The 19,551-nt window shown below is 44.6% G+C and overlaps 1 protein-coding gene across 1 annotated transcript; it reads left to right on the forward strand.

The window, feature by feature from the left end:
• Window positions 1-950: 950 nt before the first annotated feature.
• LOC142312327 (uncharacterized) lies at window positions 951-18,266 on the forward strand. Its single transcript, XM_075351258.1, has 7 exons — window positions 951-1,009; window positions 1,559-1,708; window positions 11,654-11,833; window positions 11,915-12,038; window positions 12,122-12,219; window positions 12,414-12,504; window positions 16,981-18,266. Exons 2-7 carry the CDS (start codon window positions 1,631-1,633, stop codon window positions 18,021-18,023), a joined length of 1,614 nt encoding a protein of 537 aa, XP_075207373.1. The 5' UTR covers window positions 951-1,009; window positions 1,559-1,630; the 3' UTR covers window positions 18,024-18,266.
• Window positions 18,267-19,551: the final 1,285 nt, after the last annotated feature.

Raw genomic sequence — 19,551 nt, forward strand, 5'->3', positions numbered from 1 at the left:
TACACACACGGCTCCGCTCCGTACACCTCGTACACACACGGCTCTGCTACGTACACCTCGTACACACACGGCTCCGCTCCACACACCTCGTACACACACGGCTCCGCTCCGTACACCTCGTACACACACGGCTCCGGTCCGTACACCTTGTACACACACGGCTCTGCTACGTACACCTCGTACACACACGGCTCTGCTACGTACACCTCGTACACACACGGCTCTGCTACGTACACCTCGTACACACACGGCTCCGCTCCGTACACCTCGTACACACACGGCTCTGCTACGTACACCTCGTACACACACGGCTCCGCTCCACACACCTCGTACACACACGGCTCCGCTCCGTACACCTCGTACACACACGGCTCCGGTCCGTACACCTCGTACACACACGGCTCTGCTCCGTACACCTTGTACACACATGGCTCCGCTCCGTACACCTCGTACACACACGGCTCCGCTCCGTACACCTCGTACACACACGGCTCTGCTCCGTACACCTTGTACACACACGGCTCCGCTCCGTACACCTCGTACACACACGGCTCTGCTCCGTACACCTCGTACACACACGGCTCCGCTCCGTACACCTTGTACACACACAGCTCTGCTCCGTACACCTCGTACACACACGGTTCAGCTCCGTACACACACGGCTCTGCTCCGTACACCTCGTACACACACGGCTCCGCTCCGTACACCTTGTACACACACAGCTCTGCTCCGTACACCTCGTACACACACGGTTCAGCTCCGTACACACACGGCTCTGCTCCGTACACCTCGTACACACACAGCTCTGCTACATCCACACTGTAAACCCCTCCTGACCCCACACATAACCTTCACCTCATCCAGCACCATGACACCCAGGACAGCAGAGTCCTACATACACTTAGGAGCTGATCATGTGACCCCTGACTCCTCCCCTCCATGTGACATCATCACAGGTCCTGTAAACACAGAGCAGCCATATATCTAGTGTGCGGCTCTGCAGGTGGAGGTAGGTGCAGATTTCCCATTACTGGTCGCAGCACAGATTAGATGCTGTGGAGAATAATTGTTCAGTCGATCGCTTTCTCCCCACTATATAGGAACGCTTGGTTTTTGGCCCCTGTGTTCGTAAAAGATCCAACTGTGGAGAATCCGACAGACCGGACCCTTCCCCCGACATCCTCTGCTGTGGAGAGTGCACAGGGGGCGCAGCAGGCGGATTATAGAGTGCGGTTGTGTTGTTCTCGGGCTGATGCTCCTGTGTTTCCTTCAGTCTCTGATGGCATCACTGCAGCTACGTCATTGGTCACAGCCGTGATGTCACTATGTATGACACGTGATCGCTGTGGCCCTTGATTGCCTGTAACTCGTGTGACGGTGACATCACTATGACCTCAATCACCGAGGATCCGTCCTGACCGGATATTAACTTTATATTTCCCTCCACAAACAATCTACACGTTCTGTCTCCTCATATGTTTCCCCTTATTCTCTCCAGTAATTGTATTATTACAGCGGATTCTCTATGATGTTACATCGTCATCTTCTCCCCATTCAGGTCCCTACAATATCGGATCCTCTCAGTGGAGATCTTCTATAGAAGAGAATTCTCCTGATTGCCCCGTGAAGGATGGATATGGACAGGGACAAGATGGCGGAGAGGATATTACCCCTCACCCTAGAGATCCTCTTCCGGCTTACTGGAGAGGTGAGAGATTCTGATGATGTCACATCATTATTAACCATGGGACAGGGGCATGACGATTGCGGTCACGCCCGGGGCTAGAGGTTGCCCCCCAGCACTAATACATATCTCAGCTGGATGTGAGTCTTCAGCAGGCTGCTGACGTCAGTGCGCTTGTGACTGGGCGAGCGTGTCAGACACGCCATATGCTGCCCGTTGCTTTCACGCTGAAGTCAGTTGCCAAATTCAGAAGGATGCCGCGCAGCGAGGAAGCGGAGGGATGGCGAGTAAAATCGTGGTGTTTTTTTTAATGCATTAACGGCAGAAAGGGATGCATATACACCAGGATGGGGGACATACAGTATATACCAGGATGGGCTATATATATCAAGATGGGCCACGTATCTGCCAGGATGGGGAACATATATTCTAGAATGGGGGACATATACTTTAGGATGAGGAAAATATACACCAAGATGGGCCCAGGTTGGGGAATATATATACCAAAATTGTGTGAACATATATACCGGGAAGGGCCATATATACCAGGATAGGCCACATATATACCAGGATGGGAGATATATACACCAAGATGGGCCCGAGATGGGGAACATATACAGTGACAAGAAAAAGGGTAACAATGTTTTGAACTTTTGAGTTTCAGCTCCGTATCTCACCATCCACTACATCTTTGAGCGTGAGACGACCTTCATTTTAGAGACAGTCTTCTTGGCTATCTCATACATAAATTTGACTAGCAACTATTTAGAACATGATTAGTTATGCAGATTCTTATCATGTCACTCCATTGATATTGTTTTGCTCTTAAAAATCCAAATTTAAATTTGTATTATTTTGTTGGTATTTTGTAACTATCCTTTGGCTTTCAGCACTGCCTGAATCCTTCTGGACTCTCAATCAGGTTCTAGCATATCTTGATCCGATTCTGATCCCAGGTCTCTTCTACACGTTTCCAATGTTAGTGCATACTGGTCAACTTACTTGGAGATGTGTACTGTCACGGGTTATGTAAAGACAGGACAGATGACCCTAGACTGACCCTCAGACTAAAGTCCCTGTACTGTCCCTTATCTCGGAGGTAGGTTTGATGGTAGACCAGTCCGAGCCCCTAGTGTGACCCTAACTCCTGTTCAAGCCCTGATCTTACTCCCCCTCCCCACACCCTTGGGGCGGGCCGGAAAACACAAAGACAAAACCCCACAAAATGACACGGACAAGGGAGAACGGAAACTTATACACACAGCACTCAAAATACACAGGAGAGACAATATGTGCACTGAGGGGTAATCCAAAAGGGAAGGAAGTAATGCATAACAGGGGAACGTTCACACCACTCAGAAGCGCAACAGGGATCACCATAAACAGGAAAATCACCAAGACTGGGAATCGCTGGAGCTAAGCTATCATTGGCACACACAGGAAAGAAGCCTTGCTTTAAATTGGGAGGAGAAATCATACATTTTAACACGACCAAATCCTATGTTTCGTCTCAAGGAGCCTTGTTTAAGCGGTCGCTAGGAAGAGAAACATAAACAACTTCTAAATACATATATACAAATATGTATAATATATTTAGTATGTTCGCAATATAAACTTTTTTCTATAGATTAGCATGTTTCAAAATTATGAGAAGAATTTCCCAATGTGAAAATATATTTATACGATAGATGATATGAAATATACATATAACAGTATAACGATCCATCAATTTTTATATATGATACAATTAATAGTATTAGTAAAAATTGCATTTAAGTAAAAAAAGGGAAGAGGATGAGGGTAGAGGAAAAGGTAGTGATGATAGCTCCTATAAGGCAGTTATATGCTCTCTGTTAATGCTGATATCTTTGGAACGTGAGGGTTTTTTTTGGTGGTGAGGGTACCTATAACGTAGAGTAAATACTTGATTAGTAAATGTAACATATAAGGAGGAGCGGGGAAGAGGAAGATAAAAAGAAAAGAAGAATAGTTGTATTTAAGCTGATATAGGATACCTTTGTGTCGTGAGCACTCCCATGCCTCTGTTGTCCTTCATGCAGCCCTGTAGTATGGGCTATAAATGGCCCCCAGTGTCCGTTCATTGGCCGTGGCAGGGAAGGGACGTGTCTCAGTGTAACCTCGGACGCTGGCGCCTGCGCATTGGAGGGTGCCCGTTCATTGGTCGTAACCAAAAACTGACACATCACTATGCAACCTAGGCTGCTGGCGCCTGTGCGTTGGGGAGGCGTCTGTTCATTGGTCATAACAGAGTAGTGATGTGTCACTGTGGAATCTAAGATGCTGGCATCTGCGCATTGGGGAGCATCTGAGTATCCTGTGCATGCGCATCAAGCACAATGGAGTAATGTATGGTGATATACTGACCTGTGTCCGCGTCTACACGCTAAAATGTGTTTGAGTGGTTGGCACATGCGTACTCGCAACCTCTCGTATGACAAGAGGATGAATGTGTAGGTGTATATTGCCGTTTTCCTGCGTCTGCGCTTTGGAAAGTGGCATGCGCATGACAGTGAATATATGCGTTTGTATATTAAAGCGTCCTGGTAGTTATGGTAATGGCTGCGCATGCGTGTTTAATACAACTAGTGATGTGCTGATGTAATGGTAAGGATCTATAAAGGTACTACCTGGTGTTTCATTAGTTGGGTAGAGATAGTGTAGAAGAATGAAAACTAAGGTGGCAGATATAGGGGTAAACTTGAAGAAATAGAAGGTACATGTTAAGATGTAGGGACAAAATGGTTATCCTAACTAGTGAAGTGAACAGTAAGTATGGGACAGGTACCTAAGCAAAGTATTTGAGGCGATATATTGTAGGATAGTGTGATGAACAGTATAGTAAACAAAGTAAACTAAAAATATGTATGGATGAAATTATATGAACGGACTGGTTTTTCTTACCCTAATGTATTTTAGTATTAGGATATTGTGATCTGTGTGTAGTGATAATTACATCTGTAAAATGTTAAAGATTTAATAGACGCATATGATGTGGTTAACAAAAAATTCAACCTAAAATTGTCTGTTTGTAGGGTAGTGTAGTCCATAGGAGTCAATGAAAAATCTTACCATCCAGGGTCGGGATGAGGGTAGGGAAGGAGTGGGATGGGAAAGGAATCCAATGGAGCAGCATTATCATCACTGTAGCTAAAAAATTGAAAAATATAGTTAGACATTTTTACACCATCCAGTCCCTTTCTATGTTCAGTCCCATAGGTGTTAATGTTCGGAGCTGTGGATCCAGTAATTCATGTTTTTTGAGTAACTGGAAATGGTTGCCACCTCTTTTGGGTCTTGGGACCCATTCTATAATCTGGAATCTCAGTTGAGCAACCATATGTCGCGCCTCTTTAAAATGAAGTGGTATTGGTAACCAGATTTTATTGCATCTGATCATTGACTTGTGACTCATTATGCGGTCTCTTGCATGCTGGGTAGTTTCCCCAACATAAAAGAGACCGCAGGGACATATAAGTACATATATGACAAAGTTTGAATCGCAAGTGAAGAATTCTTTTATGGGGTATGTTTTTCCTGTTCTAGGATGAGTAAAACTGTTCCCTTTGATCATATTTGAGCATGCTGCGCAGCCCAAGCATGGGTAAGTGCCAGTGCGTCTAGTGCCAAGGTATGGCTGAATCAGTTCTTTTTTCAAGGGGCCAATGTCGGCCTTGACAAGTTGGTTTCTGATGTTACGGGTAGTGTTGAGCGAGCAGTTAACTATTCGTACTCGCTATGCTGTTAGTGAGTACTGTCCGCTTCTCGCATAATCGTTATGAGTAGCGAGCGCAATGTAAGTCAATGGGGAATCCTCGCTTAGTAACGAGTAACCCAAAAGCCGTACTATTCGCTACTCACACAAAGTACGGCTTTCGGGTTACTCGCTACTTATCGAGTATCCCCATTGACTTACTTTGTGCCCACTACTCGCAATGAATATGCAAGTAGCGGATAGTACTTGCTAACAGCATAGCGAGTGCGAATAGTTAACTACTCGCTCAACACTAGTTACGGGGTCTTTTCATGCATATAAGTGGAGAAGCTTTAAATGTAGTGATTTCAGGATAGGCCCTATGAAGTAGAGGCCAATGTTTCCTGATGATGGAGTGTATTTTGGGCACTACAGGGTGGTAATAATGGACAAAGGGTACTCTTTCAAGTTTCACATTGGATTCAGTTTCTGGTCTAGGAGGACATGGTCAAACTCTTTTTTTCAGCAAAATTGGTGGGTAATTACGAGCTTCAAATCTATCAGTCATCTCCTGGAGGCGTTTTGGTAAAATATTTTTGTCCGAGACAATACGTGTGACCCTTTTAAATTGAGAACGGGGAAGACTATTTTTAGTTGATTTGGGATAACAACTATCGTATAACAATAGCCCATTGCAATCAGTGGTTTGGTATAGATGTCTGATGTCTTTGTGCATCTGTTATCCAAAAAGGTTACTGTAGTTAAGCTTTGGGATGATGTAAAAGATAATTCAGGTCTAATGGAATTAATATCTGTAAGGAATCTCTCTAGGTCAGTTTGGTTCCTTGTTCAGATGCAGAAGATGTCGTTAATTAAACAATAGCAACAGGTCACATATTGTTGGTAAAGAGGATTTGTATATTCGTAGACTTCCTCAAATTCATTCATATATAAATTTGCATATGCTGGGGCCATATTGGACCCCATTGCTGTACCACATATTTGTTTGTAGAAGTCATCACCAAATACTAAGTAATTTTCCCTCAAAAAGATCTCCAGTAATGCAATAGAATTGGTGTCAAGTTTAGAATTTTCTAATGTATTTTTAAGTGCCTCTATACCCCTCTCATATGTGATAGAGGTATAGAGGCTGTTGACATCCATAGTAACAAGTGTACTGTCTGGGGGGATCATAGGTAGATTATTAATTTTCTCTAGGAAGTCACCTGTGTCAAGTAAAAAGGATTTTGTTTTTTCGGTCAGAGGCGTTAAGGTTTTATCAGGTAAGTTGATAGAGGTGAAAGCAGAGAATAAGTTGAAGCAATGATTGGCCGCCCTGGTGGATTATTGAGGGATTTGTGTATCTTTGGTAAGATATAAAAACAGGTGTAATGGGGGTTAATGTACAGTTAGGTCCAGAAATATTTGGACAGTGACACAAGTTTTGTTATTTTAGCTGTTTACAAAAACATGTTCAGAAATACAATTATATATATAATATGGGCTGAAAGTGCACACTCCCAGCTGCAATATGAGAGTTTTCACATCCAAATCGGAGAAAGGTTTTAGGAATCATAGCTCTGTAATGCATAGCCTCCTCTTTTTAAAGGGACCAAAAGTAATTGGACAAGGGACTCTAAGGGCTGCAATTAACTCTGAAGGCGTCTCTCTCGTTAACCTGTAATCAATGAAGTAGTTAAAAGGTCTGGGGTTGATTACAGGTGTGTGGTTTTGTATTTGGAAGTTGTTGCTGTGACCAGACAACATGCGGTCTAAGGAACTCTCAATTGAGGTGAAGCAGAACATCCTGAGGCTGAAAAAAAAGAAAAAATCCATCAGAGAGATAGCAGACATGCTTGGAGTAGCAAAATCAACAGTCGGGTACATTCTGAGAAAAAAGGAATTGACTGGTGAGCTTGGGAACTCAAAAAGGCCTGGGCGTCCACGGATGACAACAGTGGTGGATGATCGCCGCATACTTTCTTTGGTGAAGAAGAACCCGTTCACAACATCAACTGAAGTCCAGAACACTCTCAGTGAAGTAGGTGTATCTGTCTCTAAGTCAACAGTAAAGAGAAGACTCCATGAAAGTAAATACAAAGGGTTCACATCTAGATGCAAACCATTCATCAATTCCAAAAATAGACAGGCCAGAGTTAAATTTGCTGAAAAACACCTCATGAAGCCAGCTCAGTTCTGGAAAAGTATTCTATGGACAGATGAGACAAAGATCAACCTGTACCAGAATGATGGGAAGAAAAAAGTTTGGAGAAGAAAGGGAACGGCACATGATCCAAGGCACACCACATCCTCTGTAAAACATGGTGGAGGCAACGTGATGGCATGGGCATGCATGACTTTCAATGTCACTGGGTCACTTGTGTTTATTGATGACATAACAGCAGACAAGAGTAGCCGGATGAATTCTGAAGTGTACCGGGATATACTTTCAGCCCAGATTCAGCCAAATGCCGCAAAGTTGATCGGATGGCGCTTCATAGTACAGATGGACAATGACCCCAAGGATACAGCCAAAGCTACCCAGGAGTTCATGAGTGCAAAAAAGTGGAACATTCTGCAATGGCCAAGTCAATCACCAGATCTTAACCCAATTGAGCATGCATTTCACTTGCTCAAATCCAGACTTAAGACGGAAAGACCCACAAACAAGCAAGACCTGAAGGCTGCGGCTGTAAAGGCCTGGCAAAGCATTAAGAAGGAGGAAACCCAGCGTTTGGTGATGTCCATGGGTTCCAGACTTAAGGCAGTGATTGCCTCCAAAGGATTTGCAACAAAATATTGAAAATAAAAATATTTTGTTTGGGTTTGGTTTATTTGTCCAATTACTTTTGACCTCCTAAAATGTGGAGTGTTTGTAAAGAAATGTGTACAATTCCTACAATTTCTATCAGATATTTTTGTTCAAACCTTCAAATTAAACGTTACAATCTGCACTTGAATTCTGTTGTAGAGGTTTCATTTCAAATCCAATGTGGTGGCATGCAGAGCCCAACTCGCGAAAATTGTGTCACTGTCCAAATATTTCTGGACCTAACTGTATTTAGACACTGTTTATATTTCTCTTCCTAGCGACCGCGTGAACAAGGATCCTTGAGCCGAAACGTAGGATTTGGTTGTGTCAACATTTATGATTTCTCCTACATTTCTCCATACGCTTGTATGGCGCCCCTGGGTTTCAGGCGCCACAGGGTATTACACCACTTTTCAGGGGTAATATCTATCCCGGGTCAGGAGGGGGTTAACCTGCCGATGCCTTCACAAAACACTCATATAGAACAGTAAGGTGCTTAATCACAGGGGGTTGGACTAGGGCAGACAGGATAGTTAGCCATCACAAAGAATGAGACTTTCCCCGTCGCTAGGACAACCACTGGGGGCGGGCACCACATGGGGTAGAAGTAGGCGCAACCAACACACTAAAGACAGAACCTTCAGAACCTTCCTGGGCACAGCTTGGGATAACACCTAGCACTGACAACTGGAGTTAGTGTTTCTCTCATTTCATAGGCCTGTGGCTTGGAGCAGGAGGCTTGGCCCGGGTTCCGGATAGCACTGGGGGACACTTCACTAACAGACTTTCACGGGCACTGGTGGTGACCGCCGACGGATCCGGGATCGGCTGGAGCCCATCGTGGCAGAGATCGGTACTCTGGGGCAGCACTTGAACAATCTGTGAGTAAAAAGACTTGGAACAGCAGCCCCTGCCTCTGCCTTTCCTTTAACCGACGCTGGCACCCAGCACTGCGGCGCCAACAGGGACTACCACCACTCCTGTCCTCCCATCATCCTCCCTGGGGTAATCCCGCTCCGCCTGTGGGGAGCAACACCATTCCGGCTGCACCCAACATCTGCAGCGGCGGCCGCATACCTGGCCGCCACCACAGGTGGCATCATGATCATCATATAGACTTTTCTAACCGTCACCCCCATCATCCACCTCCAACTACCACCCTCATCCTCCATTCCTGCCTCCCGTCCACCGCCACCCTTCCCTATACCTCTGGGCAACTGGACCAAGCCAAGCCACCCTGTGATGATGCAGAGGATCTGCACCCCCGACCCGGCGACAAGTAGGTTAAAACACCTGCCCTGTGGGGCACTACACTTGCACCTGAAGAAATATCATCCTAGTGTGCACGCCTTTTTTCTTTCTACTATTAAATAGGGAGGAGACAGCTGCTGAGGCAATTAGCATCCTGAGCTCACCAGTCTGCAGAAATTAACTCCTGCATAGCTGAAGACCAGTGAACCTTAACCAGCCAACACTTGGGTCAGGCTGAACAATACAGAAGCCTCATGTTCTTGTCACGCTCTGTAGTGTGAACAGAGTTCGACAACACCATACCCGCAGGTGTGTGCAATGGCAAACATCGCATGAAAAAACAATCACTGATCTCGAGGAGACCAGCCAGAGAAAACACTGCCGGCAGCCAGCAAAGGCGCTCAACACAGTGAAATCCTAGGTGCATTGCCCCCTGGGAAGTATGCAAATCAAAAAAGCTCCGTGGAGCCTCTGTTAGGAGTCTCGACACGGAAATTAGCCAGAGTTGGATATTGACTAAAAGGGCCACTTAATATGGTGGTTGTGGTGGTCTCCTAAAAAGAGCCACTCCTTGGTCAGGTCCTTCCCGGAGGGATATCTGGCTGTTTTCCGTGTCAAGACTCCTAACAGAGGCTCCACGGACCTTTTTTGATTTGCAAACATTGCATGACATATACAGCTTTTTCTTCAACTCTTCCCACAAGTGCTAGACTGATTTGAGGATTTGGGACTGTGGGGACAATCCAGCACCACTAATTCATTGTCATTGAACCATTTCTTCACCAATCTCGACATATGTTTCGGTTCCTTGTCCTGCTGCAACACTATATCATTCTTTTCTTACGCATAGTACTCAAGTGTATGAAGTAACTCATCTTGTATTATCCTCACATATAGCTCAGCATTGAGACCACCATCAAATCTGGTCAAGTATCCAACGCCTTTGACTGTAAAACAACAATATATCTTCAGACTTTTTCCACTGAACTTGACAGTTCCTTCAATTTCCCAATCCATTAGCCCCTTTTTCCTTTATTTCTTCCAGACTCATTTGCACTCATCAAAGCCATTTACTGATTTTTGTCTCATTAATCCAAATCACCTGTTTCGAATCTTCTACTGTCCAGTTTCCGTACTTGTTTGCAAACTTGCGCTGACGCTTATTGTGATGATACTGAAGTTGAGGCTTCTTTACCTTTTTTCGGGCCACCATTACAGACTTGTGTAATGTGTGTTGCACAGTGTATGCATGGACGTCAGTGATCTCACTATTACGAAGCATACGAGTCGTCTCCACTGCCAGGTTTGTGGCCAGAACTGTTAGACCTTGTGAGGAGTCGACTTGTTGACTCCAATATTTTGCCTGGATGTCACCTCTTGGCTTGGACTTTATTTCTTATTTCTCCATCTGTCATGGCCTCACATGATGCAGTTTACCAATTTTATTGTCCGGGAGACTGCTATCGTTGAGCTGGATGAGGCTGCCTCTCTTTTCTTGGGTGATCTTCTTCATGGCTGCTCCTCGATTCGACCCACTGACCTTTCACTTGGAATCAACCTAATACCACACTGAGCTATTAGGGAATGTGAGAACAGGTTGTAATTTGTAGTATATAGGAAGAAAAAAAATTCAAACCCCAGGAGCAAAACAGTAAGAATACAGTAACATTACAAGAATCTGCATAACTAATCCTATGCTAAATAGCTGCAAGTCAAATTTTTATGAGATAGACAAGATAATTGTCTATAAAATGAAGGTCGTCTCACACTCAAAGCTGTAGTGGATGGTGAGATATGGAGCCTGAAAGTCAAAAGTTAAAACATTGTTACACTTTTGCGTGTCGCTGTACACCAGGATGGGCCACATATACAGTATACCAGAATGGGTCTGGGATGAGGAACATATACACGAGGATGAGCCATATATATCCCGAGATGGGAACAGGATTGGGGACATTACTACATAATGGGGGAGGGGTTGCAAGTCATATATTCTTACAGGATTTAGGACTCTCTAAGGGCCCATATATCTGACCAACATGCTGGGAAGATGGTGAGGTTCAAATTTTGCATCGAGGTTAATCAAACTTTAGTTGCAAAACTGCCATGGGAATAACAGATGGACAGAATTGGAGAGGTGAGGACTCTGGAAATGTCTGTAGTGAGATTTATTACTGTGTCTCTCCATAACCAGGATTACACAGTAGTGAAGAAGACCTCTAGTGAGCGCTGTCAGGCCCCTCTGTCTGAGGGATGGGGAAGACCCCTGAGCCCAATCACGGGGCTTCCACCTCACCCCCCGATACATGAGGACATCAATGACAAGAAGATCCTAGAACTCACCTACAAGATGATTGAGCTGCTGACTGGAGAGGTGACACTGCTGGGAATGCTGGGACATTATACAGTAACGCTATGAAGGGATCGGGGGTGACGGTATCATTGTATGTGTCAGGTTCCTATAAGGTGTCAGGACGTCACCATCTATTTCTCCATGGAGGAGTGGGAGTATTTAGAAGGACACAAAGATCTGTACAAGGACGTCATGATGGTGGTTGCCCAGCCCCTCACATCACCAGGTAATAGACAGGACTAAATACACACGGCCTATAATTATCTGTATGTAAGGAATGAATTCAGTCCCTGTATGTGTCTCCTCCAGGTCTATCCAGTAAGAGGACAACACCAGAGAGATGTCCCCGTCCTCTTCTCCCACAGGACTGTAAACAAGAAGACCCCGATGTTCCTCAGGATCATCAGGTAGATGGAGAGAAGGGGCCATGAAATCTCCCTATGATGTGTAGACGGCTGTGAAGGTCTTGTGCTCAGGCTTGTTTTATGCTCCAGTATTATATGTGTTATAGTTGTGTAATGAGAGCGGTGGAGATGGCAGGATTAGAGCTGATCATAGATGGGACTTCATCTGTCAGTGACTTTTACAATATTTGTTTCAGGGTGAAGATTTGCCCCACATTAATACTACAGAGACATATGTGAGGGGTGATGAGCGGAGTAAAGAGGAGATTCCTACAGATAACCGCCCAGGTGAGTAGTGACCACTAAATGCAGAGAAATCACAGATTCTTCTCAGTCACTGGTTACTTTAATTTTGTGTTCATTTTTTACGCTCTGTCGATTTTGCTGTTTTTTTTTTGTTTATTGCTTCTTTCACCAACAGATGCAGATTTGGTGCTGAAATGTATACGTCAAATTCCTGTACCTAATCTGCATCTACTGGCAAAAATGATGCGGTTTTGATGCCTTTTTTTTTTTTTTTTTGTCAGGTGATGCAGATCGACTGGAGAAGTATGGTATATAAATTTCAGCAGCAAATCTGCATCTCTTGTCAAAAAACGTGGTTTTCTGCCAGGAGATGCAGGTCTGGGAACTCACTGACCTCACTTGAGGTGAGGTCACTGAGATTAATGAAGTCATCTGAGGTCAATCTGCCTGCAGTCACAGGTGGGGTACCGTGGGAACCTCCAGCTGTGACTGCAAGTAAACTGAATGACATCATCGGTGCAGCTCAGTCAGTCTCTGTCTGAAGCCACAGCATGCGGACATGTTCTGTGCCCGAGCTTTGTGACTTCAGTATGTATGTACGTATATATATATAAGCTGTGTGTATGTATGCATGTATGTGTGCATGTATGTGTGCATGTATATGTGTGTGTGTGTATGTGTGTGTGTGTGTGTGTGTATGTCCGCTAAAGGAATCCGCTCCAGCGCATTTACAATCACAAAATTTTGCAAAATTTATGTTTTGACAAGAAAATTTAACCCCGCGCTTTACAGTTACTCTCCAAAAAACCTGCTTCCATTAAAGTGAATGGAGCTGCGAGCTACAGGATATTGATAGGAGCTGTGATTGGTTGCTATAGGAACAAAGGACAGTCATAGTATACAAGCTTATGTGTGAGGTAATATGATGTCGGTGAAGAGACAGACACAGGCAGACACAGACAGAGAGACAGACAGAGACAGACAGGCAGGCACAGACAGAGAAAGAGGCACACAGGGAAAGAGACAGACACAAACAGAGACAGACAGAGACATAGGAAATAAAAATTCAGACAGACAGAAAGACAGACGGGGAAAGAGACAGACAGAGGCTGACAGGGAAAGAGACAGAGAGAGACAGACAAGGAAAGAGGCAGAGAGACAGACAAAGACAGATGGGGAAAGAGACAGATGGTAAAGAGACAGATGGTAAAGAGAGAGACCGGGGAAAGGGAGAGACCGGGGAAAGAGAGAGACCGGGGAAAGAGAGAGACCGGGGAAAGAGAGAGACCGGGGAAAGAGAGAGACCGGGGAAAGAGAGAGACCGGGGAAAGAGAGAGACCGGGGAAAGAGAGAGACCGGGGAAAGAGAGAGACCCTGGAAAGAGAGAGACCCTGGAAAGAGACAGACCCTGGAAAGAGACAGACCCTGGAAAGAGACAGACCCTGGAAAGAGACAGACCCTGGAAAGAGTCAGACCCTGGAAAGAGTCAGACCCTGGAAAGAGTCGGACGGGGAAAGAGTCGGACGGGGAAAGAGTCGGACGGGGAAAGAGTCGGACGGGGAAAGAGTCGGACGGGGAAAGAGTCGGACGGGGAAAGAGTCGGACGGGGAAAGAGTCGGACGGGGAAAGAGTCGGACGGGGAAAGAGTCGGACGGGGAAAGAGTCGGACGGGGAAAGAGTCGGACGGGGAAAGAGTCGGACGGGGAAAGAGTCGGACGGGGAAAGAGTCGGACGGGGAAAGAGTCGGACGGGGAAAGAGTCGGACTGGAAAAGACACAGAGATTGAGCGAGAAACAGAGAAATAGAGAGAGAGACTGATACAGAGAAACAGACACTGGAAGAAAGAGAGAGAGAGAGACACACACAGAGACAGACAGAAACAGAGAGACTGGGAGAGAGAGACACACACACACAGAGACAGACAGACACACACAGAGACTGGGAGAGAGAGACACACAGGGACAGACACACAGAGACTGGGAGAGAGAGACACACACAGAGACAGACAGACACACAGAGACAGAGGCTGGGAGAGAGAGAGAGACAATGAAACAGACAGACACAGAGACAGAGACTGGGAGAGAGACACACTGAGACAGACAGACACACACAGAGACTGGGAGAGAGACAGACAGACACACAGAGACTGGGAGAGAGACAGAGACACACAGAGACTGGGAGAGAGACAGAGACACACAGAGACAGAGACCGGGAGAGAGATGGAAAGACACACAGAGACAGACAGACACACAGACAGAGACTGGGAGAGAGACAGTTACTATCCCGGGCAACGCCCGGGTACTACAGCTAGCATATATACAGTATATATTTAGTGGCAGCTGTGAGCTGTCATTAACCCCTTATTATCCCTATTGCCATCGCACCAGGGCAGTTGAGATGAGCCAGATAAAGTTCTGCGATTGTCGCATCTAATAGATATGACAATCATGGGTACCTGCAAGCTGCTCTTTGTAGGCTGGGGTGCCCAATAACCATTGCCCTCCCCAGCCTGAGAGTACCCGCCTCCAGCTCATGGCTTTATCATGGCTAAGTGTCAAAATTGAGGGGACCACACACCGTTTTTTAAATTATTTATTTAAATAATTTAAAAAAAAAAGAAAAAATTACATGTGATCCCTCTTATTTTGATACACAATCAAGATAAGTGCAGGGCTGAGAGCTGCTTTATCTGTGCTGGATATCATAATGGGGGGGCACTATGCCAATTTTCTATTTTTTATTTAGTTTTACACCAATATAGACATTCACATTGCGTCTGTAATTACAAGCAGTCAGAGATGCTGTCACACACGATGAGGGCGTGGTCTGACTGCAACCAATCACAGATGCCGGGACTGCCGGTGGATGGGGAAAGCAGCGCATATGCATGAGGTTAATGAATGGCCCTGGAAGTAGCCTTACAGCCTCGCGGTGACTGGTAAATGTAACGTGCCTGCTCTATTTCCCCTAGCCCTTTCTACTACATTAAACCCCGCTGTCGAGAGGAAATCAAATTTATTCCTTCTGGCAGCATTCCGGTTTCAGTCATGGAGGCGCCGGGAGGGTTTAAGTTCTTTTCCTTCCGACAGTGGAGTCTAATGTGCAAGCGCCAGGTAAGTTGAGAATGCTATTAACCTTCAGAATAACCCCATATCTGCAGGTTAATAGCATATTTCCACGTGGTTCCCTTTAAGGCTGAGGTCTGGATTAAGCACTCATGCCTTCCAATTTATTTAAAGGGAACCTGTCACCAGATTTGGCGACTTCAAGCTGCGGCAACCACCAGTGGGCGCTTATATACAGAATTCTAACATGCTGTATATAAGAGCCCAGGCCGCTGTGTAGAACGTAAAAATCACTTTATAATACTCACCTAATGGGTGGTGCAGCGCAGACTGGTCAGATGGGTGTCTCCGGGTCAGGCACCTCCTCTTTCGGCCATCTTTGTACTCCTTCTTCTGAAGCCTGGGTGCATGAGGCGTCCTACGTCATCCACACTAGCCGACATTGAGGTCCCGTGCAGGTGCACTTTGATCTGCCCTGAGCAGGGCAGATCAAAGTATTGTAGTGCACCTGCGCGTCATGCACCCAGGCTTTAGAAGAAGGAGGACAAAGATGGCCGAAAGATGAGGCGCCGGACCAGAACGAAGACACCTATCCGACCAGTCTGCTCCGCACTGACTGTTAGATGAGTATTATAAAGTGATTTTTACGTTCTACAAAACGGCCTGGGCTCTTATATACAGCATGTTAGAATGCTGTATATAAGAGCCCACTGGTGGTGACCGCAGTTTATGGTCACCAAATCTGATGACAGGTTCCCTTTAAAAAGGTCCTGTCAGCAGGATATTCAACCCCTGACTAAATGTATAAATGTTAAGTCCCTGCTTTTTAGATTTATACCTTGGTAGTAGAATTTCATTGGCACATTTTTTTTATAACGCTATCCTTTAATGTTTTCTGTTCAGGTGCAACAGGGTGTGTTCAGATTTTCAGTTTTTCGCAGCCCACCACCAGTATCTGGTCATTGATTGACAGGTCACTCTTCCTCAATGATCTATCTCCCCTGCCAAGGCACCTTCATTGCCCGGGGCCATTTTATCAAAAGGGGTAGCACTTGTGCAGTAAACTCCTGATGATGTTGCTAGATATCAGCTCCTGAAATGACTTTTGGAGCTCACTGCGCATGTGCCATCATTGCAACAAACCCAGGCAATGATGACACCTGCACAGTGAGCTTCTAATGACATTGCGTGAGCCAGTACATTGTTCTTGCGATATCATCAGTAGCTCACTGTGCATGCGTCGCACCCTTCTGATGAACTTAACGTGGACAATGACGGTGGCAAAGAACAGCAGAACTGTGAATTGAAATGTCACCCTGCTGAACTTAAGCATGATGCTTGTAAAGATGCTAACTTTAATACAGAATTGGAAAAGTGTTATCGATCTAACATAAATTCTGTGGTCTTTTGTTTTATATTTTTCAAAAACAATAATTAGTTTTTTTGTTGGCAGATGACAGAACCTGGAGTTCAGAAGGATATTTAACATCCTCCGATTTTAAATTAGAAGATCTTGATGTCGAACAAAATTCATATGATGAGCATGACATTATCCCAGTTATTGTTCCAGACCTTTACAGCAAAAATCTGTCATCGGAGCCCTATAAACAGGTCCTATATTCTGTTTCATCGCAGACTGTGAAGAAAAATGAAAGTCAAAGAATGGGTGTTAATATGGAAAGAGATTCCAAAGGAAATAATCCATTTTCAGAATGTGGTAAAAGTTTTGACCTTACATCAATTGTTGTTACACATCAAATAGATCACACAGGGGAGAAACCATTTCCTTGCTCAGTTTGTGGGAAAAATTTTAAGCAGAAATCCATTCTTGTTACACATGAGAGAACTCACACAGGGGAAAAGCCATATCCATGTTTGGAGTGTGGAAGAAGTTTTAACCATAAATCAGATCTTGTTAGGCATCAAAGAACTCACACAGGAGAGAAGCCATTTTCATGTGCAGTGTGTGGGAAACGTTTTAGGCAGAAGTCCATTCTTACTACACATGAGAGAACTCACACAGGGGAGAAGCCGTATTCATGTTTAGATTGTGGGAAATGTTTCACAGATAAATCTAATCTTACTACACATCAGAGAACTCACACAGGAGAAAAACGGTTTTCATGTCTAGATTGTGGAAAATGTTTTTACCAAAAAATAGATCTTGCTAAACACCGGAGAACTCACACAGGGGAAAAACCATTTTTATGTATAGAATGTGGGAAATATTTTAAGCAGAGATCAAGTCTTGTTATACATCAGAGAATTCACACAGGGGAGAAGCCATATTCATGTTCAAAGTGTGGAAAGTGTTTTGCTGACAAATCAAATCTCGTTAGACATGAGCGAAATCACACAGAGGAGGAGCGATATACTTGGTCACAAAGTGGGAAAAGTTTTACAGATGAATCAAATCTTGTTACACATGAGAGCACTCACACATTAGACAATATGGGGAATGTTTTTCATGAAAAATTTAATTTCATTGACCATTAAAATATCTAGAATGTGAAAAAGGTTTCCCCTCTACAACAATATGTATTCAAATTTCAAAGATATACTTAATGTAATTTTTTAAATTTGTTTTATTGGCAAATTTTACTTGTAAACAGTTATAAAGTCACAATAAAGGGAAAGTAATTTTGAGCCTAAATTAGGGTTGAGAAATGTATGTAATTACTACTGTAGACGATTGTTATCCAAAAAGCAAATAAAATACAGTTTCTCATTATTATATAACTGGTCTCACAATATATTCCTTCCCCCTTCCTGTGTGTTGTCTTGTACAGCTGGTATAACCTCTCTCCCCTGTCATGACACAGACACTTCAACATGAATCACCAGTCACCAAATTAACAACTTCTTATCTTTTCATGGGAGATGGGTTTAACAACATGGTAAAAGATTTATAACTCCCAGAACGATGTCAGAGTATTTGCAGTGGTCAACATGCTCTGGTTTCTATTGCTCAAAACACGCAAAACAATGAAAAAGTTACTAAACAGACTGATGATTTGAACATTTCCTGGTGGAATGATATTCTGCAGTTGGTTAAAGTGCTTCCAGACATTTCTTCACTCACCCTAGTTTCTTGGTATTCCTTTTTTGGATCAACATTCTCTACTTGTATTTGTCTGTGTAATATAGACAAAATGTAATTACAAAAGCAATTACACTTTTGAGTGAGTTAAGAGGGCTTTACACGCTACGATATCGTTAATGTTTTATCGTCGGGGTCACATTGTTAGTGACGCACATCCGGCGTCATTAACAATATCGCAGCGTGTAATACTTACCAGCGACCTTAGGCGACCTCAAAAATGGTGAAAATCGTTCACCATGGAGAGGTCGTCCCAAACTCAAAAATCGGTAAAGGTTGTTTACCATTGTGGTTCATCACTCATGCGGCAGCACACATCGCTATGTGTGACACCGCATGAGCGAGGAACGTCTCCTTACCTGCCGCCGGCCCCAATGCGGAAGGAAGAGGTGGGCGGGATGTTTACATCACGCTCAGATCCGCCCCTCCGCTTTGATTGGCCGGCCGCTTAGTGACGTTGCGGTGACGTCGCTATGATGCCGAACGTCCCTCCCCCTTGAAGGAGGGATTGATCGGCAGTCACAGCGACGACGCCGACCAGGTAAGTATGTGTGACGCTGCGTAGCGATAATGTTCGCTACGGCAGCGATCACAAACAATCGCATGCGCGACGGGGGCGGGTACTTACACGCTCGATATCGCTAGAAATTGCTAGCGATATCGCTACCGTGTAAAGCCCCCTTTACTCCAGATACAAATGATTGTTCACCAACGTTCCCCAGTGGTCAGACACTCCAGAAAGGCCAATACTGATGTACAGGTGCATCTCAATAAATTAGAAAGTCATCAAAAAGTTAATTTATTTCAGTAATGTAATACAAAAAGTGAAACGCATATATTATATAGAGTCATTACACACAGAGGGATCTATTCCTATCTATTCACGTGATTATTATATATTACCCTGTTTTTCCAAAAATAAGA

Source organism: Anomaloglossus baeobatrachus, chromosome 5, assembly GCF_048569485.1.
Source record: "Anomaloglossus baeobatrachus isolate aAnoBae1 chromosome 5, aAnoBae1.hap1, whole genome shotgun sequence".
NCBI classification, from domain to species: domain Eukaryota; kingdom Metazoa; phylum Chordata; class Amphibia; order Anura; family Aromobatidae; genus Anomaloglossus; species Anomaloglossus baeobatrachus.